This window comes from Embiotoca jacksoni, unplaced genomic scaffold (genome assembly GCF_022577435.1).
Source record: "Embiotoca jacksoni isolate LCO1_2020_lvr unplaced genomic scaffold, fEmbJac1.0.p SCAF_22, whole genome shotgun sequence".
NCBI lineage: Eukaryota > Metazoa > Chordata > Actinopteri > Embiotocidae > Embiotoca > Embiotoca jacksoni.
In genome coordinates, this window is record NW_027185363.1 from 3092939 (window position 1) to 3120005 (window position 27067).

General features: G+C 41.3%; 2 protein-coding genes across 4 annotated transcripts in view; both read right to left on the reverse strand.

Moving 5' to 3' along the window:
- The window catches only part of gpc1b (glypican 1b), a 67517-nt gene extending 58619 nt beyond the window's left edge, over positions 1-8898 (reverse strand). The window contains exons 1-3 of one of the 2 annotated variants that reach the window (XM_069157270.1): positions 8806-8898; positions 8651-8689; positions 8114-8553 (exon numbers count right to left, since the gene is read on the reverse strand). In XM_069157270.1, the coding sequence (XP_069013371.1) occupies positions 8114-8273 (160 nt within the window). In that variant the 5' untranslated portion in view covers positions 8274-8553; positions 8651-8689; positions 8806-8898. Of the gene's footprint in view, positions 1-8113; positions 8690-8805 lie in introns of both variants that reach the window. The other variant, XM_069157269.1, reaches the window with a different exon arrangement.
- Positions 8899-22571: 13673 nt separating this feature from the next.
- gpc5c (glypican 5c) overlaps positions 22572-27067 on the reverse strand; it is a 96811-nt gene continuing 92315 nt past the window's right edge. For both annotated transcript variants that reach the window (XM_069157272.1, XM_069157271.1), the window contains one exon: positions 22572-24827. In XM_069157272.1, coding sequence (XP_069013373.1) covers positions 24640-24827 — 188 coding nt within the window. In that variant the 3' untranslated portion in view covers positions 22572-24639. The remainder of the gene's footprint in view (positions 24828-27067) is intronic.

Sequence of the window (27067 nt, forward strand, 5' to 3'; positions counted from 1 at the left end):
GCCAATGCTGTCATCTGTGTGTGTGTGTGTGTGTGTGTGTGTGTGTGTGTGTGTGTGTGTGTGTGTGTGTGTGTGTGTGTGTGTGTGCGCGCTCGCCAGCGGAGGGTTGTACGTGTGAACTCCTGCTCCCACATTAGACAAGTGACAAGGAACAAAAGACAAGAGGAGCCCAAAATGAGAGAAGCAGGAGCGGTGGCAGCAGCTGAAGTGCATGTTGTTCAGAGAGGAGGCAGTTGAGTCAGTCAGTTCCAGTCACAGATTTCTCTCTACCTCAACTTCCAACCTTAAAGGTAAATAGTTGTAATTTTTCTGAAAGTAGTGAGCGGAACAGAAAATAGTGACACGTTTGTCAGTACTTTCATGTGTCTGTCCAAAAATGAGGCAAAGTGTTTGATTTGTTTTTTTCTTGACTCATACAGTTCCTGGCAAATCAGAAAGAAATTTGAACGACTGTCTGCCCAGACATGAATGTTTACAACGTCTACTTGATAGCTTTGGTTTTACGTGGAAAGCAGCATCTGTGAAAAAGGTTTCTCTGTATTAGTTCACACATTATCCAGCGGTCGGAGCACCTACATGTCCTGCAGATTTCCATGTTTCTAACAGGCCTGAGAGTAAACACTACCCCATAAGGAAGAACGCATTATTTCCTTTTAACCATTGTTTCTCTTTGTGTGTGTGTGTGTGTTGCTTTTATTACGTACAGCTCGTTAACAGAGCCGAGCAGGAACGAGAGAAACCCAAGCAGGCCAGGGCAGCCCAATTCAAGTCAGCAGTCCATCAGCCCTCTCTCTCTTTCTCTCGCTCTTTGTGGTGAACATCAAACACACCGTGGTCTGTTTCATGCTCCCTGCAGCCCATTATGGCTTAATGCTTCAAGAGGCTTCTTACTGACTTCAGCATTTTAACAACTTCAGTATATTCAGTTGGTAGGCAAACAGACATCCATGGCTACACATAAACAGGCGCAGACAGGAGACCAGATGCAGGGATTGACACACTTTAAACTGTTTATGAGTTATGTGCCTGCACACTGTGATACAGAAACAACTGTTGCTGTTGCTTTAATCTGTCTGAAGAGGAAGACCAAAAGAAGCGTGCGGCTTTATGCTGACAGTAACCTAAATAAGCCTCAGCTCTCTCATCTCCAAGGCAGTTTAATGAGTACCATTCATATGCAATTCAGTGTGATCAATTAGTTACCCACCATATGGATAATAAGAACAGCACATCAGTGGGGATATGGGATGGAGATAAAGGCTACTGTCTGATGACAACACTGCACGTTTATCTCAACACGCACAGGATTTCATGTTTATGGTCAAGTTTGGTTTGTCCCTTTACTTATCTAGATCCCTTTTCAATATGTAATATTGAGGATTTTATGCATTAAAGTTATGCAAATGAAAGTCATATAGGTCATCATGGCTTCAGAGTTTTCATTTTTCCATGCAGCTCACATGAATGAAAATTTTAAATGTAGCAGGGTGAGCTGGTCTGTTATTTTTAGGTGTGGTTGTAAAAGGGTTGCTTTTTTTCAATTTTGCTCTGCACTCTGAGGCGAAGTATTTTGTGGAACTGAACCACTTTTATATTCTTTGTTCACAAGAGTTGATAACTAAGTGACTCATTTGTTGCAATGCTCTTAGTAAGACAGCATTTCTTTGTGTCCATTCAGCCTCATGTTGGTGCAGCCTGTGCATTAGTGTGATGGCATTTAATTCATGGATCCAAAGTGAGATTGACATCACAACTTCTACATAAAATGACTCAGGCAGGCGTGTCTCGATGATGTCTAGCCACTTTAAGATGCTGACCGCAGTCCAGCGGATTTTTTTTTTTTTTTTTTTTTTTTTTTTGCATGCCAGTGCCTGCTGTCTCCCCTTGTTTCCTGTCTGGTCTCTACTGTATCATATCTAATAAAAGTGAAAAATGACCCCAGAATACTTGTAAAAACCTAACCTGCTCATGGAAATGACACAAACATGTAAAATTAACAGAACATTTAAGCGTGACTGAATGTCTGAACTGGGTTTTAGTTGAGAGCTTGAATTTTAAAGGAGGTTTGACGTATGTGTTTCGAAACTAGCATTGCCACTACTTTTCAGTGGCTATATACAAAATATGATCAACTACTGGCCAGGTGTCCATTATATGTTTCGTGTCCCTAAACTGGCACCCAATTAAAGTGCCCATGTGACTGTATAGTCAGGGAAATTAAAATGATCGATGTTAACAGCACAATATTACCACTGAAAATGTTTTAAAAAGTGAGGGTCTAACCTAGTTTTTTTTCTTGTCTAGTTGGTGCTGTTTGCTATTGCAGTAACAAAAAACATCCACTTGAGAGTCAGCTAATAATAATACACTGCATGATTGTGTCAATAATCAATAACAGCGTGAACATATTTTTTAAATCCTACCTGGCATGAGAGTCCACTGCTGAGGGGACAAGAATGAGATGCCAGCACAACTTCAAGAGGCTCCATAGGCACACGGCCAGTGGAGCTGCAGCAATGGGTGGTGGATATACAGATACTGTATAAGTATATCCACAGAGATTAAGAGCTTAAACACTGTACATGGTCTGCATTTTACTGTGGCCTACACTCAAGTAGTTGGTCCATTTGGAATGCAGATTGTACATCTATCATTCTAAAAAGTCAAGTTGTGCTTTTAAATTCATCAGCGCTGCAATTCTCCAAAGTAATATTTGACACAACCTCCTTTGTATGTTTTCTGTTCAGATGTTGATTTTGCAGCCTCTCTCTGGCTACCCAGCTGTTTCTATTCTGGCAGTGAACTCCCTTCTCCACTGAACCTCCGACTGGAAAGTGTTGTAAGGGGAAGAAAACACACTAGCAGCCATTATCTTATCATTACCCACAGTCAAAGAGGTGAGAGAGTTGCCTCGGGAGGTTTTCTACTCAGCGTGTGAAAAAAAAACCTGCTCTGGTTCTGCTACAATGCTACTATTATACATCTCAAGGCTTACTCTCAAAGTCAGTCAAGCTACTGAGTTCAAAACATTCCCATACTTCTCATGGTGGGCTACCATACTGATCAGTCCATATTTCCAGCCACAAGCCAGTGGAAGAGTTCCTAGCAGGCCTGGTGAGCAGCGATCCCACTGTATCATTAGCCAAACACTGGTTAAAGATGACACTTTAGAGCACTGTGTGGCTCACAGTTAAGACTGTAGCAGCCAGCAGCCAGCAATCAACAACAACACAAATACGGCATGGGAAAATAAATCCCATACCAAAATGTGACCAGCCTTCCTGCAGAAGTCTCATACAGCTTGTCTCTTTGTATAGGCTTATGTGACATTGAGGATCTAACACTCATTGGCCGCCAGCTGCTTTCAAAGAGCGCCTGGCGCCTCTCTCTTTAAGAGCCGATGAAAGAGAGACACAGAGAGATGAAGAATGTCATCCCCTGAAAGACAAAAAGATAAGTCATCAAGACTGTAATGATGGGGTAGAGCAGGGAGGGGGCAGAGCAGGGAGGAGACAGATGAGCATCATAAAAATCAATCATCCATTTTTGGTAAACACTGACAAAAAAAGCTGTTTCCCAAACTGATTACACTCTACAGCGTTACGGCATCATCATGCTCATTTTAAGAGCATCAATCAGTTTACTTTATTTGTCGTGAGCTTGTTTTTCATTTCTAAGTGCTCAACTTTTATTGCTCCCATGGTCCAGTAAACATCGCTTCAACACAATGATAACAAACAGCTCACCCTTAACTCGATAGCATTCTTCCGCATGCTTTTTCTCTGAGGCAAATTACTTAAGAAGAGGGGACTATCCAAGACATTATATGAGGCGTATCAGAGTGAAAGCAATATCTAGGAACCTTTTCTCATCACTGACTGAGCATAGTCAGAGTCTGATGTGGGATAGGGATAGTCAGCTGGTTGGATATTTCTAACTTTTTACCTCACATATTTGGAAAAGTAATTCAAATGTAAAAAAAACAGAGATATGAAGTATATAAAGTAAACCTCCAAATTGGAATTCAATAGAAATAAAATGAAATTAGCTCAGGAGCACAATTTTAATAACTTATTCTAGGCACATTATACTTGCACACCTTGTTCAGACTTAATTTGTATGTGCTTCCATATTTTACTATAGATGTTTTGTGGATATTAATATTCGGCTCAAATGTCCCTACGTTGTGTGCCAAGGGATTTTATTTCATAAACTGTTTAGTGGCCATGAAAAGGAAGTGCTGCGACTGGACATCATTTTCCGAGTCGGGATGCAGTCGCTCCTCATCGTCCTCTTAGACTGAATCTGCGTGATGTACTCAGCATGTGACCTTGAGTCAGGCCCAGCCAATACATTAGGTTGATCAAGCCTCGGTGTCACAGCAAGAAATACCTTCCGCAAAGGTCAGAGATCATCCGCAACATTCAGGTCGCTCATAATTTGGAGGCATAAATTAGACCTCCTTTATATTTTACTAGGTGCTTAATATGCCAAACTGGAGTAGACGAATGGTTATTTATGCCTGACAGCCAAGAGACAGGGACACTGGGGAAAAATACTGCCGACGTGCAGAGCCATATCTCCCCTTCATTCTATCTGTTTTTGCATCTCTGTCTCAGTTTTTTCTCATCTCTCTTTTTTTTTTGTGTCTCAGTTCTCCATCAATCTCTTCCTGGCCCTGTGTCTGGGCTCGTTCCCTTATTTTCTGTCATACTAAAGAATGCATTGACCCCAAACTTAAGTAAGCTCCACATTATTGATTGTAACAAGAGGAATAGGTGGTGTCATGGCAAGACAGATTTGCTCTTTAAAGCATTATGGATTACAGACATTTGGAAGATCTCTAAGAGACTAGGGATGGTGTTAATTCTGCCAAATGATTTATTCGCTATGGTCAGTCAAGTAAATTAAAAGTGTCCGCTTACTACTTGGCCCTCACTGCTGTAGCTCATGATGAATGGCGTGATGATATGAGATAACAGTTTGATGACATTACTGCCCCTCCTTCAAATTTGATAATTTCTCCTATCCTACCCATCACTTGGAAATATCTACTGTATATATTTGCATTAGATATCAAATTCTTTATTGGCATGTCATGTACTCATGACATTACATGTATTAATCTCAATGACAGCCCGACATAATTAGGAAACTGAACCCATCAAAAGGAAAACCTCCAAATCTTTAGGACTGTAGGGGGAAAGCGTAACACATTATATTCATACTATTTATGCCAAATCTATGCTTAAACCGTGGTTTCGAACATTTTTACGCACAAATCTGGGATTCATCAAAATTGTCTTTCCTGAATTTGTTCGTACAAACAAATGATGACTACCTGGCTGTCTTAGAAAATGTAAACACCTGGCCATCAGATCAGGTGGTCCTTGTCCTCCACCTGTTTCCTTCTTTATTTTTGGTCTGTGATACGTTTCTTTGCGTCAACTTTAATATCAAACAATTTTTTTTTAACCCTATCACCCCATAGGCTATTTTATTTAGGGTAATTTTACTACCTTCACTTTTAAGATCGTCTATTGGTCATTGTTGAGGCTAACCACTTAGCATACGCTCCTGTGATATTTGCTAATACCTCCGTTGTAGTGTAGGCCCATAAATGTGTTGTTATTAAAATGTATTTTCCTATGGAGTGGGATGTAATTTCAACCCTACAGTACAGAGGTCAGCTGTAATTTCAAAACTGGACTAGTTGAAAACACTTTGTCGTACAGAGGAACAACAGGTATCGTCAGAAAGGGCTAGTTATGCTGTTTATTTAGATGTACAGTACGTTGTGAAGCGATCGGGAGTTTGGGAATTATTCAATTAAGAGTAGCGGTGGTGGAGATGGACAGAGCATGTCATGCAATGTAACGACGACGCAACTTCAACTTCGGGTATCTCCACAACACTTCATGACACAGACGAGGCGCCAGCATTTTTAGAAAGCTCAAGTGATGCAGTTTGGGGGATATCCGCTTTATCTCTATACGATAAATACCACCTTCGCTATTGCGGTCATCGGGTTCTGAGGATTAACCTGTGCCACAGTGCGCAATTCAGGGGTAACAGCACCCTATGTGTCATTTTTGTTTTAACCATAGTAACTCCGGAGGAAACACTTTTGAAAAGTGTACCTTTGCTGTCTTCCACCTCAAACACTTTTGTTTCAATTTCTGCTGTTGTGGAATTTGTATTTTTTTTATTTTTGGTGCCATCTCTGCCACCTTCCCTTCACGTCACCGCTTTCTTCATGAAGCTCCAGACAAACGTCTGTCCTTATATGGAGAAACAGGGGCGTGGCAGTATGATAAGTGCAGAGCACGGACATGCACCTGTCAATTTAGAATGATTCAGATTCACTAACATACGCGTGGTGGTGAGAACTGAATTGGCCGGGACGCACGTGTCGTGAATCCCATGGTGATTTTGCGTGCACACTCACTTTGTCCACAAAGTAAGAACATTTATACGCACATATTAGTGAATGAGGCCCAATGCTCTTTCTGCCGCCATGCTGTGTTGTTTGAGAACCCAAAATGCTACCAGAAAAATGGGTTCAGCTTCGACAAAGATCAACCCGAGTGTGCGACCTTTAGGCAAACTCTGGGGAAGTCACCCTTGTATGTCTCAGTGCCATTCAGTCTATGCTAATGGACCAACATCTCAGTCTTCACAGGGGAAAAAGAGTTAATCCACCGTCACACTTGAGTAGCACTCTGTGGAAAATGAATTGGTCAGTGGAGAAGAAGGTGACTGAGGCAGGGGCAGTCAGTGGGGCTTTTGAAGGAAAAGCTTTTATCAGATTGAGAAGGACTTTTGCAGTGTTATTGTGTCAAAATCCAAAAAATTTTGTGTTGATTGCTCCAGTCGTGTTGTCCTTCTTGCTAGGTACTTTTGGTAAAATAGCTCTTGACAGTCTCGGTTTTGGCAAAAAAAAGGAATACAAATATACGAGTTAAAACTATGTGATGTTCTGGTTGTGTGAGCATGCATGATCTCAGTCTCCTGTCTTGTCCATGCATGTGTTGTACTGTAATCGTAGACCCTGGAATTGCTGTAAACTGTGTGTGTGTGTGTGTGCGTGTGTGTGTGTGTGCGTGTGTGCGTGTGTGTCCATATGCCTGAAAACCTTGCACTGAATTCCAGGGGAGGCAAACATGTAATCATCTGAACTGCAAAGGGGCTTGTGACTGTCTGACATCAGACCATGAATGACACAGTGAGCAACATCATATTTGTGTGGTTACAGCACATGGTCAAGTGACTGTCTGGCAATGTATAAGGCAGGCAGTACCCTACACAAAGACAGGACAGCTTATGGAAGAGGGAAAAAGTTGGGAGTGTCTTCAGGAGTAGCATCTTAGCTTTAGAGTGATGATGAAGGAGAGCACAAAGTGAAGTGCTGATCCTGCATCTGTGTTTCCAAAATGTTGAGTATGAGAGAATGTGAAGACTTTTTCCAGAGTTTTGATCAGGGATCAAACAGCCGTATTGTCTGTGGCATGTCTGCACAGTCCTAATATATTTTCAAAGCAGTGTTTCATCTTGAGAGACAGCCAAGAGCTAGAGCTAGAGCTTGTCTGCTCTACCATGTGATATGAAATTAGTGTGACAACAGGTTTAAGAGGTATAAAGTTAGATGCCTTCTCTGCTCTCTCTCACAACAAAACAAACTTTACAAAAGGGTTTAATTGTAAGTTTGTGGCGAACAAGAGATATTGTTACATTTTCCTGCAGGCCATATTTAGTATAAAATTAAGAGTTTGTAAACCAATTACATGCAAACCTACATTAATAGGTTAATTTCAATAGGAAATGTCAAACATACACAACAATACTTAGACACAGTAAATCGCCGCATTAGGTGCGACTTTGGACCCAAAATAGACTAACATTCCAAGGAGGACTTGCAACGGGATAATGGCACCCAGTAAAGAGCCACTGTGTGGTGCTTTGCTGTGTAGTTAACATATTACTGCACAATTTACAAAGTGATATTTAAACAGAAAGATTGCCCTCGGAGTGTTTTTCTGTTTCATTTGTTAAAATCACATTTAGTTCACAAAAAGGTGCGCACTTGGACAGGCTGTGTTTTAAAGGAGCTTACCTGATATTTCAGACTGAGGGACTCCTTCCAGAGCGAATCCCTTTCCACCGTAAAACTGCCTGATATCCGAACAACTCCGGGCTTTGCTGGTCCCTTTGTCCCCACAGGCTGGTGCCGTTAGAGAGCACAGTGCCAGAGCCGCTATGATGAAGGAATCCATTCCGGGCGACCCCTGTAGCTGTGGACTTTGTCAAGTGCAAATCCGACCAGGACACGAAGCGACTGTGTTCAGTCCTAAACAGTATAGAAGTCTCCCAGTTAGTGTAAAACAGGGCTACTTTGGTCCTGGTGTGCGTAAAATATCATCCAGCTTCCTCTTTCCCTTCTGCCCTTTCAGTGCGTCTGCTGAGTCTGTGGCTGCACTCCGCGCACTGCTGCACGGCGCAGGAGCGATCCCTAACAGCGCAGAGGTCCCGTCTCTTCCCAGTCCTAACGCTGGCCTGGTGTGGACAGGAAAGGAGCTTTATTATTTCTCCCAAATAATAACCTTCTCATGCAGAAGACTACCCGGTGGGGGGGGAGGAGGGAAGTACGGACCTCCTGTCTCATATATCCACTGTTGGGCTTTTGGCTCACCTAGAGAGGGAGAAGCAAGAGATGAAAGAATTAGGTTACAGCTGAAATATTTTAAGTCATGTCAGAAAATAGCACTGTGCTGGCTGACGCCGTGCTGCCTGGTTCTGTTGACTCACGCCTGGCAATGACGGGCCGGAGCGGTCTGACTAAAGAGGTGCACACAGGAAGATACCGCAGCTCAAGGTTTTCTGAACGATGCGAAGCCAGCGCTGCCACTCTGTGGAATGAGAGGGAGGCGGAGAGAGAGACAGAGAGCGAGAGAGAGAGAGAGAGAGAGAGAGAGAGAGACAGAGAGCGAGAGAGAGAGAGAGAGAGAGAGAGAGAGCCAGGAGGCAGATAGAGAGCACAGGTTTCCAGCCCTTCTTGCCGATTTAATTTCATTGTCTCATCTATATATGTGTTTATTTTTTTTTGCCAAGTTTCACAACATTATTGTCCATCAGGTCGAATTTGTGTTTAGTTAGAGGAACACGTCATTTTAATTTTTGTAGCAGTCTGAGTGTGTGATTGTTGTAACATAAGGGAGTCTGGTTTTCAGGTGAGGAATGTGCTCTGCGCGTCCCGACAGCTTGATCACCACCGGCCTGGTGTCGTGGATGGACTGTGGGCGTGGCCTCGGGCCCAGGTACCCACCACCGACAATACAGGTCAGTTCCTCTCAGCAGAGAGTATCTGTATACATGAGCTACATCACTCCTCAAGGAGCAATTAATCGGCCGACAAGTCACTACCTGCTTTGTGCCGTTCCCATTTTAGCTGTCACCTGCTGAGTGCCTTCATTAACTTCAGTTTTTGTGTGTGTTGATCATGACTGTAACATTGACAGGACCTCAAAAACAAGAGAAGAAAACATATTCATCTTCAGTATGAAATGAGTTTTGTTACACATACAATAATATATTGCCCCCTATTATACCCTTGATTTGTGTTGCAGTTTAATAGACACTTTCAAGTGTAACACTGTTGATTCATATTGCACCGGAGAAGACCAGGTTGATGTTTTTCAATACATCAACTTTTTATGCATCTGAGCCCGATTTTAACGTGTTTTTTCAAATTCATATTCACTTGCTGCGGTCGCTTTCACAATTACACAGCCGCTTGCTTTTCTTCTCTAAAAGCTGTTTGCGGGATGTGCTTTGTCTGCTGGAAGTCTGAAATGTATATTTCTTTTTAAAGAGAATAGTTTGTTTACAAAGCAAGCTACATTTTTTACATACTTGGCATTGTCCAGTTTATTTATTGGTAACTTCTTATAGGATCAGTGACAGGCAATTCCCAGCTCCAAATCAAAATGTTTCTCTCCATTTTGTTTCTCCTTTCTTCCTTCATTTTGTGAAAGTTAAAGTTTACTCAATTCGATTAGTTTTAATCCAGTGCTCTGGTTGCACTGTCATAAGTCAAAAAGGAGAGGTGGAAACAGGACAGCAAAGAGAAACTTTTGTTTCATGTGATAAAGATCCTCTCAAAAAACATTCAGCTGATGTGATGTGAGTCTGTGAACTCCTGAATGTTGTCATATCAATAAATACGCATACGCTGATCAGCCACGATATTTACACCACCTGCCTAACACTTAAGTGTCCCCTTCGCGCTGCCAAAACTTCTCTTACCAGTCGACTCAAGACTTCTGAAGGTGTCCCGTGGTATCAGGCACCAAGACGTTAGCAGCAGTTCCTGTAAGTCCTGTAAATTGCAAGGTAGGGCCTCCATGGATCATACTTGTTTTCCCAGCACATCTGACAGGTGTTCAGTCAGATTAAGATCTGTGGATTTTGGCCAAGTCAATATCTTGTATGGAGATGCAACAATGTTTAAGTAGTTGGTACATGTCAAAGTAAAATCCACATGAATGCCAGGACCCAAGGTTTCCCTACAGAACATTGTCCAGAGCATCACACTGCCTCCACTGGCTTGCCTTCTTCCCATAGTGCATCCTGTCGCTATCTCTTCTCAACGTACAAGAAAATGTGATTCATCAGAACACGCACTTTCTTCCATTGCTCCACGGTCTACTTCTGACACTTATGTGCCGATAGTAGTCACTTTCAGAGATGGACTGTGATACACCGTGTGTTCTCACACTTTCTATCACAAACAGCATGAAAGCTTTCAGCAACCTGTACTACAGTAGTTCTTCTCTGGGATCATACCACACGAGCTGATCTTCGCACCCTGTGTGCATCAGTGACTCCTGGGTTCCCATGATCAAGATGAACTGGTTGTCCTTCCTCAGACCACTTTTGGTAAGTACTAACCAGCGCATACTGGCAACCCCCCCCCCACAAAACCCGCTGTTTTTGAGATGCTCTGACCTGGTTGTCTGGGTTGCTCAGATCGTTACCGTAGCCCATTTTTCCTGTGTCCAATTCATCAACCTAAAGAACTGACTGTTCCCTTGACATTGTAACGAGATAATCAACGTTATTCACTTCACCTGTCAGCGGTTTCAATGTTGTGGCTGATCAGTGCTCAGTTCCCTCTTTTAAGACAATGTCCCTTTAGTCATCTCAGCGTGTTAAATTGATTCAGACAATGTTTGATGGTGTCAATCCTGCGGGAAATGCTTTTTAAGGATTGTTTGCGGAAGAAGATGCCACCGCACAATAATGCAGTGACACATGGAAAAACTCCAGTGCAGCCTTAAATAACTGTCCGTGACACGACAGACACACAAACTGAAATGAGTGAAGAGAGAAACGACAGTGAGAAGGAGAGAGCCACATGGGAAGTACTGTTTCCTGCCTCCATACTATTCTGTTTATGGAGACAGAAATTGTTTATGAATACATCAGGAAATGTTGCTCTATAATTAGTCTGTTCCTCATCACTGGATGAGTCCAAACAAAGAGGACACCATATCACATATCGCTAACTGACAAATGGCTACACTCGCTTCCCATTATTACAGCCCTGAAATGAGTAGGCATGAAGTACACCATCGCTCTCCCGTGTCAAGTGTCTTACTCATTTGCAGCCAGTGCATGTGTGCTTGGGTAAATCTGGCACTACTCCACTGCAGTTACTCTGCTAAAGTTGAGAAATGTGTAATTGTGCCACAAAGCAGACAGAAGCCACTTTCTAATTATGTGTAACACTATTTCTCTGCTTCTCTTGTTGCTGTGATGGAAAGCCTGGCAGCGTTAAAGCACATGTGGCCAGAGGTTAATACATTTAGTGGGCATGTGTGTGATAATATGTCAGTCGGTATTATATATAGGTTGGTGTATGCATGACCTTCATGTGTGTATGTGTGTCAGTGTCAGAGGCGGCCGGTGTGTGTAATGTGAGTTTATGTGTCTGACTGTGTCCCACATGTGGCCATAGGTCGGCAGGGCTGTTGGAGAAGTGATTGGCCCTCTACTGTCTGGAATGGAGATCATGTAATTAATGCTCTGTAAAGCCTAAGAACAGCCATGTTTTCTTCAGGCTGCCTCTCATTGAAGTTTTATTGGTTCTGACCATGAAAGGCTTTCTAATGAGGAGCAGGATGCTGGGGGAAGTTCAGGAGACCGGGGAGAGCAAAAGAGGGGAGGCAGGATGGTAGCAAAGAAGTGGAGAGCATGGGGTGAGAGGCCATTCAATTCAGCAACAGTCAGCTTTGTGTACATGTGCAGTAATTATGTAGTAAGCAGTTTCGAGGCATGATGAGGTTTTCTCGTGAAAATTACATAGCATCTGGACACAAATACGACAGATTTTAGACCACGTCTTCCGAGCAAAAACTCACTCACACTTTATTCAAAAGTAGATAAATGGTAAAATAAGTTATTATTACTACTACCTGTAAATAGAATAGAGGAGAATATAATGCCTTTAATGTCAATGCACAAATTTGCTTTTCAGCCTGGAAACATCTGGTACAATATAAATTGTTTTAAAATACATGAAAAGCATATATGTAATTATTAAGAATTATCCACAAATTATGCATTGCAAAGACGGTGTATAAAGAGTAGCAATATTTTGTTTAATTACACATTTAATTTGTAATTTTGCAATATGCAACAGACTTAGGAAACTTTAAGATTCCATCCATCCATCCATCCATCCATCCATCCATCCATCCATCCATCCATCCATCCTTCCAATAGCTATACCCGCTTTATCCTGAACCTGAACTTCAAGATTCGCACATTGAAAACCAGCATCTTAAATATGTACTTATTATGATAAGGTCAAACAACTAGCTAGAGAGCGTCAGGGGAGTAGCTGCACCACCCTTTATCCACATAAATTCAGTGACATTGACTGTAATGCAGTCAAAGAGCATTTTGTCAGAACCACTGTTCTCAGTACTTCTTCTACAGCTGGTCATTACAACACATCTGCACCCACACGGTTTGTGTTCCTTTGGGGCTTTTACAGTATTAATACAAAATTACATTTCCTTGTCCAACTAAAAATATTGAAATGTCAAATTTGGTATAAAATATTGCATCTCTGGGATAAGTCATTATGGAATGAATTTAATTTCACATCATCTGAAGAGCCTATACATTTTTCTACAGGTTCAAATATTCAAAGATTGCCACCCCAAATGTAGCGCTGTCTGATTAACTGCTGATTACACAATTTCACTGCTGTGCAACAGAAGACCTCAGTAATTTCTAATTTCATCTCTTTGTCTGTGTGATCAGTATAGTTTTGTAACTTCCAACTGAAAATTTCCTACAAGTTACTGCAATGCCTTTTTTGTAAGGCAAATCGAAATTGAAGGAATGGAAAGTTGTTGGACAATCAGTTTTAAATATCGCTTGAGAGAGAGTTGTGAATGATGTTAATTCATATACAATAGTACAGGCCTCACTTATGCAGGTATCCAACCCATATGGAAATGTGACACTAGAGTACCCTGTCTGTGTCCATAGAGCAACTCCAGTCTTATAACTTGCAATTTCACCTCGATAGGCATCCTTCAGTCGAATGTCTATTCACAAATGTAACCACGGTGAAAATATGATTTTGTAATTTTTATCAGTTTTACATGGGGCATTGAAATGCATAAGTACAGAGTGTTCTCGTACATTTTTATGAGGATATAAAAGACAAAAGAACAGGAAACAGCCCGATCTGATAGAAGACACACACATACTGACACAAACACACACCCGTTACAAAATAAAAGTGATGTAGTGAAGGCGCTGCAGGATTGGCTGGTGTACAAGGCCCACTGCTGGGCCTCCGCAGGGTTTCTGTGTAAATATCAGTGTGCTGTTTCAACAGATGTAATCAGCCTTTAGAGGGAGATCATTGTGTCCTCTCCCTAAAACCAGCCTCATCCTGGGCTCTTTCAGATAGCATCGATTCTGCATCCTCTCTGGGTTTTTATATCAACCATTAGCCAGAGTTCAGCACATTCACAGGAGTGCTCGAGTGTGTACAGATTCGTCACCAGATTTATTTCTGCCCTTTCTCATTTCACGTTCATTGTCTCTTTACTTTGGCCCAGTTCATTTCTATTTTCCTTGTTGAATGCACCCTGTCGCATACTTTCTTTTCTCCGTCTTCTTCTATATCTCACAAAAATGTATATGCCTCCGTCCTTGCCTGTTAAAAAGCAATCATGCATAAAACTCAAAGTTAGAGTTGTTTTAACGCCTGCCTTCCCTTTCCCTTTGCCATTTTACGGTGCCATATTGCCCTTTGATCACATTTACCCAGCGTTTGTCTGTGCAAACACAGGCTCCACAAACAGTAGATCTGCCTTTCTCCATACACAGATCCCTCCCCAGTTGCCAGAGACAGATGATGACAGAAAAAGAAGAAATGTTGATGGTAAGTGCAAAGGGTAGACGGATAATATTGGAGAGAAAAATGAGAAATAGTGAGGGAAACTGTGAGGAGGAGGAGGGGCGAAAGCTTATGAGGCAAGATAAGGAGCAAGAGAATATGATGATGGATGACGTGTGGAGACTGACAGAGAAGTGAGTTGGGTAGAAAAATAAAAGTAGCAGAGAGGGATTGTACATTTGGAGTGGAAAGGATGAAGTGCAGGAAATAGAACAAACAGAGAATTTTTAAAGAGGAGGAACGGAGAAAAAATGTATTAGAATTAAGTGAAAACGACGATTAGTCATTGGGGTCCTTAAATTCTTGGGGTGGTTCTTGCAAACAGTCGTGGATGAGAAATGCCCCCTGTGGTGTGTTGCGTTGTGCTTTTTCTATGTCTCTGTGGGCATCCTGGCACTTAGTCTGCTCAGTAATCTGAGCACATTCCAGCACTCTCCATGCACGGACAAATTCGTAGGTACACTACAATGTAATGAATAAAAACACCAGAAACTACTTCCTCAGAAATTGCTGCATGACAGAGTTAAGTGCTCGAAATCTAACTGAAACACCACTTACATCTGAGTAATGGCCACTGAACACAGATTTTGAATATTTGTTCATAAACTCTATCGTATGTTATTGACACAGAAAAGAAAACACCCATCTTATTTACATACATTTATTAAATAAGACTACTGCATTGTAGCAAGACTTCCTAACACACAATGGCAAACTGTACCCATATCCTCATTTCTGCACCAACTTCATCCAATTAGTCTGTTCATTTACCTGCATGCTGTTCTTATATAAATGCTTCCCCCGTCTGTATTTGTCATTTATCTTCGAGGATGAATCAACATCTCTCCTCATCTGCCTCTTGCTGTGAAAACTCATAAACTCATGGGGGGAGGTTGACAAAACTGAAAGATTGAAATGACCACTTCTGACATATTCTCATGCCAGTGATGGTGCAGTTTGAGTGTGAATATGTCCATACAATTGGTAAATTCACGGTGGTACGTCCCATGTTCTGTGCCACAAAACGAACAAATATGGTGGATAATATTTTCTGAGAACGACCTTCACAGTGACATTGTTATCATTAAAGACTTTGCAACTTTGAAATGGGCCACAGATCTTCTTTAAATTTGTGTGCATGCAAATGGCACAGAGTCGACTAACCTCAGCTCCCTTCGGGTTTTCTGCGGCTCTGTTATCTTTGTCCAGGCTGGCAGCATCTCCCTTCATGTCGGCCTCGGAAACAGTGGGAGGCCACATCTCTGTGTGGTTCTCAGCCCCCTATGAGGAGTCCTACATTATTTTCCCACTAGGACTTTAGAATATCCACACATTCCTTTAACATTCCTCAGCCCTCCCCTGTGCAGAAAGCACTTTGTCACATTACTCCTACTCTCATTTCCCCAAATGTATTTCTAATGAGGGAGACCATGTAAAAAGTGGAACGTATCAGTGCTGACTTGGTTTGATAACAAGACACTAATAAATTATGTGACTGTGTAAGTGTTAATTTTTACCACAAATATAAACTCCCAACTGCACAAGCACATATTTTTTTCTAAGATGCTAAGCTTTGGTACTTGTTTGTCTTAAGCCTTTTTCCTCGCTGTCCCTGATCAGAGTGAAGCTGCTAATGGGGAATTTCCATTTAGATAGATTGTTCACTCAGCGCTCCTTATGGAGTTGTAAACTGGACTGTAAAAGACATTTTGCTTGTAAATCTGTCAGCTGAGAAACAATCTGTTTTGGGTTGGTTTTCAAATGAAGCTGTAATGCTGCATGTACTTTTTCTCCAGCACAAAGTAGAAGAATGTGGGGTGCTCTGTAGCTGATGGAAAACCCCTTCATGAATGGACTGTCATTTACACCATCAGTTGTGACCAGGGTATGCTCGCTTAGCATGTGACATTGTCACAATCAGTGATGTAATCAGTGAAGAATATCCTGACATGTTCAAGACATTTGCTCAACACTGATTACCTTAAAATAGTAAAATGTGTCATTGATTTTCAATACCTTCAGTATTTGTTTTTCCAAGTATTGTCTAAGTTGTTGCAACATTTTTGTGATAGATTTTAATTCATATTTGCATGTACAGCATCAACTTTCAACAAAGAAATGTACATTTCCGTTCTATTAAAATGTTTGTCATTTGTCATTATTACCACTGCTCAGGAACAGTTAAGGCATTTGGGAAAAAAGTGTGTCATATATCTAAGAAAGTGATGTAGACTAATCTGGTGCTTCCAGACCAAAATCGACTGTGTGAATAGATGGGTCTGGGCTCACAGGGAATCGTTTGCAGTCATTGCATCCTGCTGGGAGTAGACGTCGGGTTAATTTGAAAATTATTGAAGCAGGTTTAACTAACCAGTACAGGCCGAAGTCAGACAAAACTTGACCACCACTTCAATTACGTTTAGAAAAAAACACAACTTCAATGCACTCCGCCAACACTGATCATTGATTGGTCCGTTAATGCAAGTAGTGTTTCCAGACTATAATCACAATGAAGAAAACTGAAGCTGTGAATATGATGGAGAGCCTTCATGTACTGTATTCTTTATATTACAGTTTTTATGTCTTCTGAGCTAATGTATGAGAAGGACATGTAAGTAAGGAAGAGATAGGCAACAAGCTAACTGACTAACCCGGTAATGAAGAATCTCTGGCGAATCTAAATTAAAAAAAATACACAGAACTGTTGTTGCCTGAAGAGTAGTCAAGTTAAGCAGCCACAAACTTTGTATGTCATTAATTCAACCCAAAATCAGAAATCAGTCAGATATGAGGAAGGCAGGATATGTTATAAGTATTAGGGTGAAGCGTAGTGGCCCTGAAACATTGATTTCCCTCTCTGATGCCCTGCAGAATGGAACAGCAACAGGCATCCCTGAATCTAATCAGAGCCAATCAATGATGCTCCTGTCTACCAGCACCCTCATTTATCCTGGGTCACACACTCGTGTTCAACATTCTCACACACGTATATGACAATAACATTCCGAATCTAACATTCATTGTAATTCAACATACTGATATTAGGTATTCAGAGGACAAATGCACGGGGAACATCCTGACAAACTAATACAGTAGTAATACAATTTTCATTTCTAACCTGACAGAGATAAAAAAGAGCGGGAGGGAGAGTTGGAAAGGTGGAATGGCACCCAAGGGAGCTGTGGAACATTCTCACTGGTGCTCATCCATCTCCAGGACATGAGAAGGGAGGCTGCCTGTAGCATGCCAAGCAGAGGGAGCCTGACAGAGAATTCAACATGAGATGCAGGCCAGCCTTGAACATATGGGACCGACATGCATACACACGCACGCGCGTGCACGCTCACACACACACACACACACACACACACACACTCACTCACTCACTCACTCACTCACTCACTCACACACTCACTCACTCACTCACTCACTCACTCACTCACACACACACACACACACACACACACACACACACACACACACACACACACACTCACACACACTCACTCAGCTCCTTCTTTAACTCCTCAATCACACCTGACATTACACATGCACCAATGGCAGCCCCACTAATTGGAATGGGGGCTCATGCTAGCGGGGCCACATTTCTCTCTGGCTGGCCACTGTCATGTGGAGACATAGTTAATCTGTTTTCCTAACAGCCAGACTTTCATGTTGACTAATGTTCAGGCCCTCTGTATGGCCTTATTAAGACACAATACATTGTAATGACACCTTCACTCTGCACTTCTGTTTCTTTAACTGGCCACTAAATAATGTGAAGTCTTTTCTGGGCATTTAGATACAGTGCTCATTGTACAGGAGCAGTGTAAATGTTATGTACAACAATTTGCCTCTCTTGGTCAAATGCATACACTAATCTGTAGGATGATTTACGTGTTGTACTATCTCACCATGTCACTCTTAATGTGGTAAAATAATCGGTAACACTTTATTATGAGGGTACATTAATTAACCTTAGTTGAGGCTTTAATAAGTATGAACTAAAAGTCAACAGTTATTTAATGGTTAAATCATAATTTAGTTAAGGTTGTTCATGTTAATTAAGGTATGAATGTATGCCTTACTTAATTGTTATTAAGATTGTTCTTGGCCTTAGTAAATACAGTAATAAGCATTAAACACCTGTCGAAAAAGCACTTCACTATTGTGTTTACAATAGTTTACTAGGGTGTTCATGTTAAATAAAGTATTAATTTATACATTATTTCATAGTTTATAAAGATTATTGGCATTATTACAAACAGTAATAAACCTTAACTACCAGTTAATTAACAGTTAGGTAATGGTTAAATAATTATTTATTATTAAGCTTGTTCATGGTAGTTAAGGTCACATTTTATGCCTTACTTAATAGTTATTAAGGGTGCTATTAGAATTGGGCAGTAACACTTATTGTGGTAAACAAACTAATTTTTGGGAGAAGAAATAACATTCACATCACTGCTTTTAAATATTGTAACAAATTGAATTGCAATAGTTAAAAAATCGTGCATGGGCTGTTCTGTTTTTTTTGGCCAGGAAACAACCACATAGAAAGTATTATTTCGTATACAACGGACAACAACTGTCGTTACAGCTGATATAGTCTTTTGAAATTCTGTTTAATTTGACTGAAAACCTTTCTTAGACCTGGGGTACGTAGAGTGTAACCCCAATTTTAACTGTATTTTGAGTGATATATTTTTACATTGTAGCAGGTTGTAGGGGATCTCATGTTCTTTCCTGGCAACAGCTAAATAAATTACATTTAAAAGTAAAATCTTTACCATGCGTGTTTTAGAACAGGTAGTGAGATGGCATTACAGTAATAGTGATACTCTATTAGTAATATCTATTTATTGTATTGTGTTATGTAGAACCCTCAATTTCTGTCTTCTCTGTTATCAGTTTGAAAATGTATTATGTATGTGTGTGAGCAGAGGTCTACCTGACCTCCTTCCCACCTTTCCTTGTTTGATTTTGACAGTGTGGTGGGCAGCAACGTCCAGAAAACCTCATCACCTGTGGGTCTCTTCAGTGAGTGGTCAGAAAGGGGTTCGGGCCAGCTGCTGAGTCCTCTGGCCTCCGGTGTGGTGGTTCAAGTCTACCTCTATTTTTCTTTCATAACAGAAAGAATAAGTCTGGATTGTTGTGGGATCTGAACTTATTGCTCAGTTCTTATTTGATGCTGTTCATACACATCCAGAATGACTTGCCAGAGGGAGCGATCTCCTGCGTGCAGGATCACTTATGCAATTTTACAACTTTGGCAGTTGTTGGCAGGCATGAATGCTTTGTACAGGCATGTTAGGGCTAATATTTCATTGGTCAGAAACAAATAATTATTTAGTTCCCGGCATCAGTTTTGTCCAACATCAGGCAGAAAATGACAACAACCTCTCGGTAACTGCCAGAAGGATGACACCACCTAATGCTGATTTCCTGCCCTCTGCCAGCAGAACAGCGCATGATGCGAAACACATCTGACAAGTGAGGCCAATCAGTAGACAGAAGAAATAAAGCGAATGTTCTAGAGTCCCTGTTCCAAATTTGATCTCTGTCAGTGTTGCTGAGGTTCCCCTTGATGACTGATCATGTTGAAAATGTGTTTAATTGAAGTCAATTAATCAGCTCAAAAACTTAGTCAGCAAAATGCTAATTGGCCAGCGCAGCAAGGTGACAGATCACCAACTGGCAGTGACAGTATGTTTTAGCCTGTTGTGAGAGAAGAGGGAGCTCTGTGCAGAGGGAAATGGATACAGTCGATGGCTGAAAGTCAAGAAGGAGAGCTGTGGTTAACAGGAGCCACAGGTCCCCCTCCGTTTCCACTCAACCTCCCCGAATTGTCCATCTGTGAAAAGCTATTTCCAGTGCTTTCCTCCTTCCTTTGCTTCCTTCATCCAGTTCAAGCTTGTCACTGTGATCCCCTTTCTGAAAAGGTAAGACAATCTGGGGGTGGTAGTGCTCCACTGTCACCCTGCTGTTGCATAATCAGGTTGACTTTAGGGAACATCTGTTGGAAAATGGAATTATGAATCTTAAGGCTCTGGTCACAGTGTGTGATGTAACTGTGCTTCATTTCTGACTGTGTAAATTAGTGTTAGTTTTACTCTTTACAAAGGCAGTAAAGATTTATGTGTGTCTGAGAGAGAGAGCGAGAGAGAGAGGATGTTTAGGTGTGGATTTGGCCAAACCAGTGGGACAGAAGTGCTGATGTGTGCTACCGTTTAAAATAGCCCAGACAGACAGCTGAGCAGCTGTGACCTCAGGTCCCCCGAACTCTCAGTTACACTCACTGACCACACTGTTCCTTGCAATGTGTGTGCGTCTATGCCTGCCGTATAATACACTGAATCATCCATAACCTTCTTAAAGACATTAAACTGTATTTATAAAGCTAACCTAAGAATGAAAGCGCAGTGCAAAGTAATTTTCAGACTAACTCTGTTTGAGATTCTGGGTTTGGTCCCATTATTGTTCATATTTTAAAGTCATCCGTGACCTCAGTGGAAGTTATTAGAGGACAACAGACAGCTTTGGTTTTGTCAGGCAGGAACAATGCAGCCCAATTACGACTCAGGAGAAGATGAGGCACGATATCCTTGGACCGGGTACTCTCCTCTCTCCTTTGCAGACAGCCAGACACTCAGTTTCACGGCAACAAGCATGAAATAGACTCTGAGGATGAAATACAATGTGCGTGCAATTGGAAGTGTACAACTGTGAGACAGGGTGTGCGAATGAGATCATTGGTGTGTGTGTGTGTGTGTGTGTCTGAAGATTTTGGTGTTCGTTGTGACATTGCGTGCGTTAGCCAGGAAAGTGCTGTGTGCTTGCAGGCTAATGGCTAAAACAGTGGGAGGTGTGGTGAGACTTGGAGGGCCACTGTCGCCTGATACATTGCCATCAAATTCCTTTATAATAAGTGAGGAGGAAAAAAAGACCAGTGCTGCCCTGAAGACCAATTATGAACATTATTTCTGAATATCTTTGCTTCAGTCCCATTGTGCTTCCACGTGAATGGATGTGGATTTGTCTATTGCTAGTGATGCTAAAATAATTCCTAAAACAACTGCAGTGAATGACATACACCTGATGTAAACCGTAACTTCTCATTATATGATCTCAATACTGTGTGCATCATCAAAAAGAGACACTGTCTGTGTTTTTGTACCCAACGTCCTTGCTTTGTGTTTATATATTCGAAGCTAGGATAACAGTGTTGCTAACTTGGCGGCAGGGGAAAACTAAACTTCACAAATAGGCAACGTTCCCCTTCAGCAGAGGCCAACAGGTCAGCCATACATCAGCAAAGCGAGTCGACTTCTGCAGTTGACATCCCTGTCATCATGACTGACTTTCCGTTGCCAAGCCTATTCATATCTTCTGCACTCGCACACTCCCCCTTGCCTCTATTCCTGGCGCAAACACAGACTGATATGTTTAGCAAAACGATTCCTAGATGCAAATAGAGAAGGTCAGACTGAGACGGCTTTCCCTGCCTATGCCCTCATAACTCAGTCCTCCCCACTGCTGACCAGCAGCAAATATGATCCCAGCCTTTCTGCTAAAATCTCACCCTCTGCTTCCTCCCTAGTAAGCGCACAAATATAATAGCAATAGTAGTTAAAGCGCTGGCAAGAAAGTATGTAAACTTACCAACATGTCAACGTATTACTTTGAAAGGCTCAGGAAGTATCTGTTAGTAATGTGGCCACTTCATTTTTACTTTTTAAATATGGGTACTGTGAGTGGTAGCAACATGAAATATTGAAGAGCTTGCACATTCACACAGGTGTTTGCACCAGATCTGGTTGAAGATGGCAGAAGCTATGCTGGAAATTGCCTCATGCACAAACAGAACAAACAGATGTAAGTTGTCAGGCACAATGTGAAAGTGAAGGAGATGTCAATCAAGCATCGTCTGTACACGCACACGTACTCATAAGAACTAATCAGGAGTAATAGCTCAAAACACCTGTGTGGATGTGGCAAGTGTGGGCACAGCCTTCAGTAAACATGGTTTCCAAGCAAATCTGTGTTGTTTGTGACTGCTGTTCGTTAAGAAGAGGCCGTCGAGACAAGCAAAAGGGCAGAGCACTTTTAATAGAGCTCAACTGCACTGTATCATACTGATACAAAGGAGACGAAATGAGACACAAAACAAATGGCAAGTGATGTAAAATATGTACATTTATACACATGCGAGGGTATAGGATTGTAAGTGATCAGTGGGTGCAATGAACGCTGGTCTGGAGGGAAACATAGAAATAAGGTTACAGAACACAAAAAAGGTGACACATTTACACAGCCAAAACCTTAGATACCTGTAGTCATCTTCAGTCATCATTAACTGTAGAGCTGTGTACTGGCATGTATTGTATAGACCTATCTAGCTAAGATACTGTGTCAGTGTAGCTTTTACATATGGCATAGTCAGCTTTTATACTGCATCTGCATAGCACTGACCATACATTCATCATCCTCATTCACACAGGTGCTCTACTGTGCTAGTAGATAGAAAATTATCTTCTACACAAGAAAGAAAACTAGTACAGAGAGGAAGCCATTGTAGGAGTCACTCTGTTTTTTCTTGAAATTCCCTTTTCCTCCATTCCCATGCATAATCTTTTAAATTTATTGTATTTAGATTTTCAACTGGTAGAATTCACAGGAATGGTGTGTAGACATTAGAGCTTATTTGGGTTTAATCCAATACAGGACAAAATACATTATACATTTCACAAAGAGGGACTAACACAATGGCGACCGCTGTACTGGATCAAACAATAGATGCACACAGCATTATGAGTTTTTTGCATTGTTAAAATCAACATTTGGAAGAGTAAGGCAAAACCTGATGTCATGCCATCAGTGAAAAATTATGAGAAAGGTTTTAAAATATGTGTGATATTGATGCTTTCTGAAGAAGGGCCAGATTTTAGCATAACAACTTTGATAAGCTTATACATGCATTAATGTGCAATTCAACAAGCACACACACAAAACTGGATGCACAATAAACATTAGTAAAATCAACAATGTACAGACTATTCAAATGTCCAAAACTGTCCATTTATGTCATGGGCTTGAAGTGGGAAAGGATGCACATTCCTGCTTTATTTCTGACAGACTTTAAATCTCCGTCATTTTTTTTTTTTTTTTTTTTTTTTGATTGTTTTTCTATGTAGTATGGTGCAGAAAAGCATAGCCCATTCATTGCTAATTAAAAAAAAAAAAAAAAAAAAAAAGTCCATTCAGCTCAATCAGTTAAGAGCTTTTTTGGGGGGATCAGAACCTCATACACTTCATCCAGTCTTTCCACCTATTTACAGTTACATACTATACACACCTACTTCATCTGCACAATATGCTCAGCCGTGCAAGTGTGCCTGTGCTGTACCTGTGAACTCATTACATTCTAATCCCTGCCAAGGTACACAGTCATTAGAGTATATCAAATCTGCTGTTCTGGGCCAGGCTCCTGGGATTGATCAATCAGTCTATCATGCATTGCTTAATCCTCAAAAAGAAAGGAGCTGAGTTTTCAAATGTGCTGAATTCTTCCGCCTGGCTGGCAAATGGTGCAGTGCTGTGATGAGGCTTTTTTTTCTTAGCTTGCAAGGATAACTAAAACCCAGCAGCAGTAAAAAGACAGCTGTTCCGGTAAATGCAAAATGCGTGTAAGTGAGTGTTTACATGTGTAAGTGTTTTTAAGTAAAATCAGAATGATGCAGTCCCGTTCTGAATCACAAAGGGTGTGTTTGTGTGAGGGAAGTGAGTAGGGCTGTGTTTGTGTCGGGCTGTATTCTCGTCTGTATACACTCATGTCTCGCCCCAAACAGCACAGTGGAAGCAGCAAGCCTAATCTTTGTAGATGAGCGTGCATGGAATCAGCTTGTGCAAACACCCACATTGGTGATGTTGCAGAACAACAAGTTCCTGCAAAAGCCTCCCTTCTACTTTCTCCCACAATGCTGTCCACACCCTGCCCTGTTCTCCATTTGTATTTTTCCTTCATTGGCATCCATCCATGTAGATTGAGGACAGGAGTAAGGATTATATGTGTGATATGTGTCTGATATGAGTGTCTGTGTGCATGTAGGTTTTCGAAAGGGGCAGGGGTGAGGGTTGATTCACAGAAGGTGCTGGCATCAGAACAGGAGCCACTGCAAGCAGAGTCCAGCAGGAAGCAGTGCAAGGCTCCAGGGTCGTGCCCAGTGGGCAGATGGCGAGCCCCCTATCACTCTCACTGCGGGGGGCTTAGAGGGGTTTTCTTGTGGGCTGTGACCTCCAGGCTGTCTCCCAATTGACTTCCCTTCACTGGAGACTTCTTTACGTACTGTGAAAGACAAAAAACAGATAGGAAGATGGAGAAGGGAAGAGAGAAACAGACAGAGATAAATAGTTTAGCTCTCCACTGTAATCATGCTTTAATGTTCAGAGTCCTTACGGCTTGTAAAACTGTATATTAGAGCTCATCATCTTTATCCAATCATCGCTTCCATCAACTCATTCCAAGGATTTCCAAAAACAATCAGACATAAAAATGATGTATGATTACATCTGTTACAGTTAAAGGGAGTTCATATGTACATCAGTAGAAGCATAGCTGGGACTGTTTCAGCTGAAAGCACCCATAATTTACATTCGAGGGTGCCTAAAACATTTTCACAAATGCATTTACAGGGCCACTGTATTACTGTTCAGCTACCAATTCATTTTAAAATTTCAATGTACTCCCACAAAACCAGTGCCAGTATTGTGTGTTTTCTGCCCCATAGGGACACTTTAAAATAAAAAATGAACTACAAAATCTATTTCTATTCACATATCATGATAGTGGACTGACTGTCAGTGTCATTACAGGCCATCAGATAGACATTAGGTACCAGTAATCTCCTCATATATACATGTAAAGTTACACACAGAAACACTCAATTTTCTTTTCTTTCCTAAACTTTTATCCCCACGTTTGTCTCATCACGCTGCTTCTATTATCATCTCTCTGTCCGTTTGGGTAGTCAATGTGTTTGTGTGTCTAAAATCGAAAGGAAATGGATTCCTTCTGCTCATTACCCGTCCCTCTTTCCAATCCCCTTCATGGATCCAAACCTGACCCAACCCAGCCCAGCTAAGTACATCAGTGAATTAGAGGCAGATTTACGCCCTCAGCATGGCAGGTGCACATGCACTATCAGATACAAGATGAATTCCAGTTAATCTGAATCACTTTGACATTAGAGATATCATACATTTAGTTTCTGTCAATGCGCTGAAGTTAGGGGTTCTGCAAGCCGTGTGTGAGTGTCTACAGAGGAACAGGATCCATTACTGAAAGGATACACAATGAAACAAGAAGAGATGGGTTAAGGATAACAATTACTGTGTGTTGCCATTAGGGCCCAATGCTAGTTATCAGACTACTGACAATGCCAAAGCTCAGTGTCAAAATGGTCCTTTAAACTGTAACAGCCATGAAAACAGACAAACTCTGCAATGATTGCCACTGATGTGAGTATAAACTGATCTGTCTAGAGTTCAGGTGTCTAATTAAATACAGTTACAGACTTGCCCGTGTGATGACTTGGCTGTCAAACAACTTGACAGCTAAGTGTGTGATAAGTTATCAGATATGACAAGCATATAAAACCCTAAAAGTTTATACCACACCACAGAAGAGCTTTGAATACTAAATCACTGATATAAAAGAGCAAAATCTATTGTTCTCCTGAAGCTGTCATCCAATGTGAGTTTTTTCCTTTCCTTGTATGTCTAAAAATATATAATTTCGTACAATGTCTACATCAACCCATTCCTAACTACATCTTGGGTTTGTAAGCATGCATGTGTGTGGAGGGCTCGGCAGGGCTCTGGAGAGAAAAGGGTTTCCCGTGCCAATGGATTTTGTTGTTCCAGTGGACAATGGACAAAGACATCATTTATCCTAAATCAGATTGCTCTTATTGTTTCAGTGGAAATGGGCTGCATCTCATCAGTGAGATGTCAGAAAACAGCATTTCAATGGGCCAACATAACAATAATACTGCTCTGCTGAAGGCTAACCAACTGGCTTATTAATGGAGGAGGCCCTTGCCAGAACAACCAATTACAGCATAGACAACAGCACTGCCAACTATAGTCAAAGTGTCTTTTTAATGTCAGGTAGATACTCAGGAGTGCATGGTGTTGCTTCGTCATCTTTGAAATAAAAGAAAATTGGATGCAGTAAAAGTTACAAGGAGAGTCCATAACCATTAAAGTATTCATTTAACCAGGTACATGTTCGGCAGATTAGTAAAGACGAGTTTCAGAGCTCATTTGACCAGGATAGAAGCTCGATAGAGATAAGTTGTGTTTCCTAACCACAGTATCCTTCATATTGAACTGGAGGGATGGCTAGGGAAAAGTACACCTGGGCTGCTATGCTTTATGTGCAACCTGGATCCAAATAAGTGGACAAAAATGGAGGGATGGGTAAAATTTGCAGTGGTCACAGAATTATTTGAGATGCTTAAAACTCTGGTAAAATGTTTTATATAAAGATTTAAAATATTGAACTATTAGTAAAATTGTCAATTG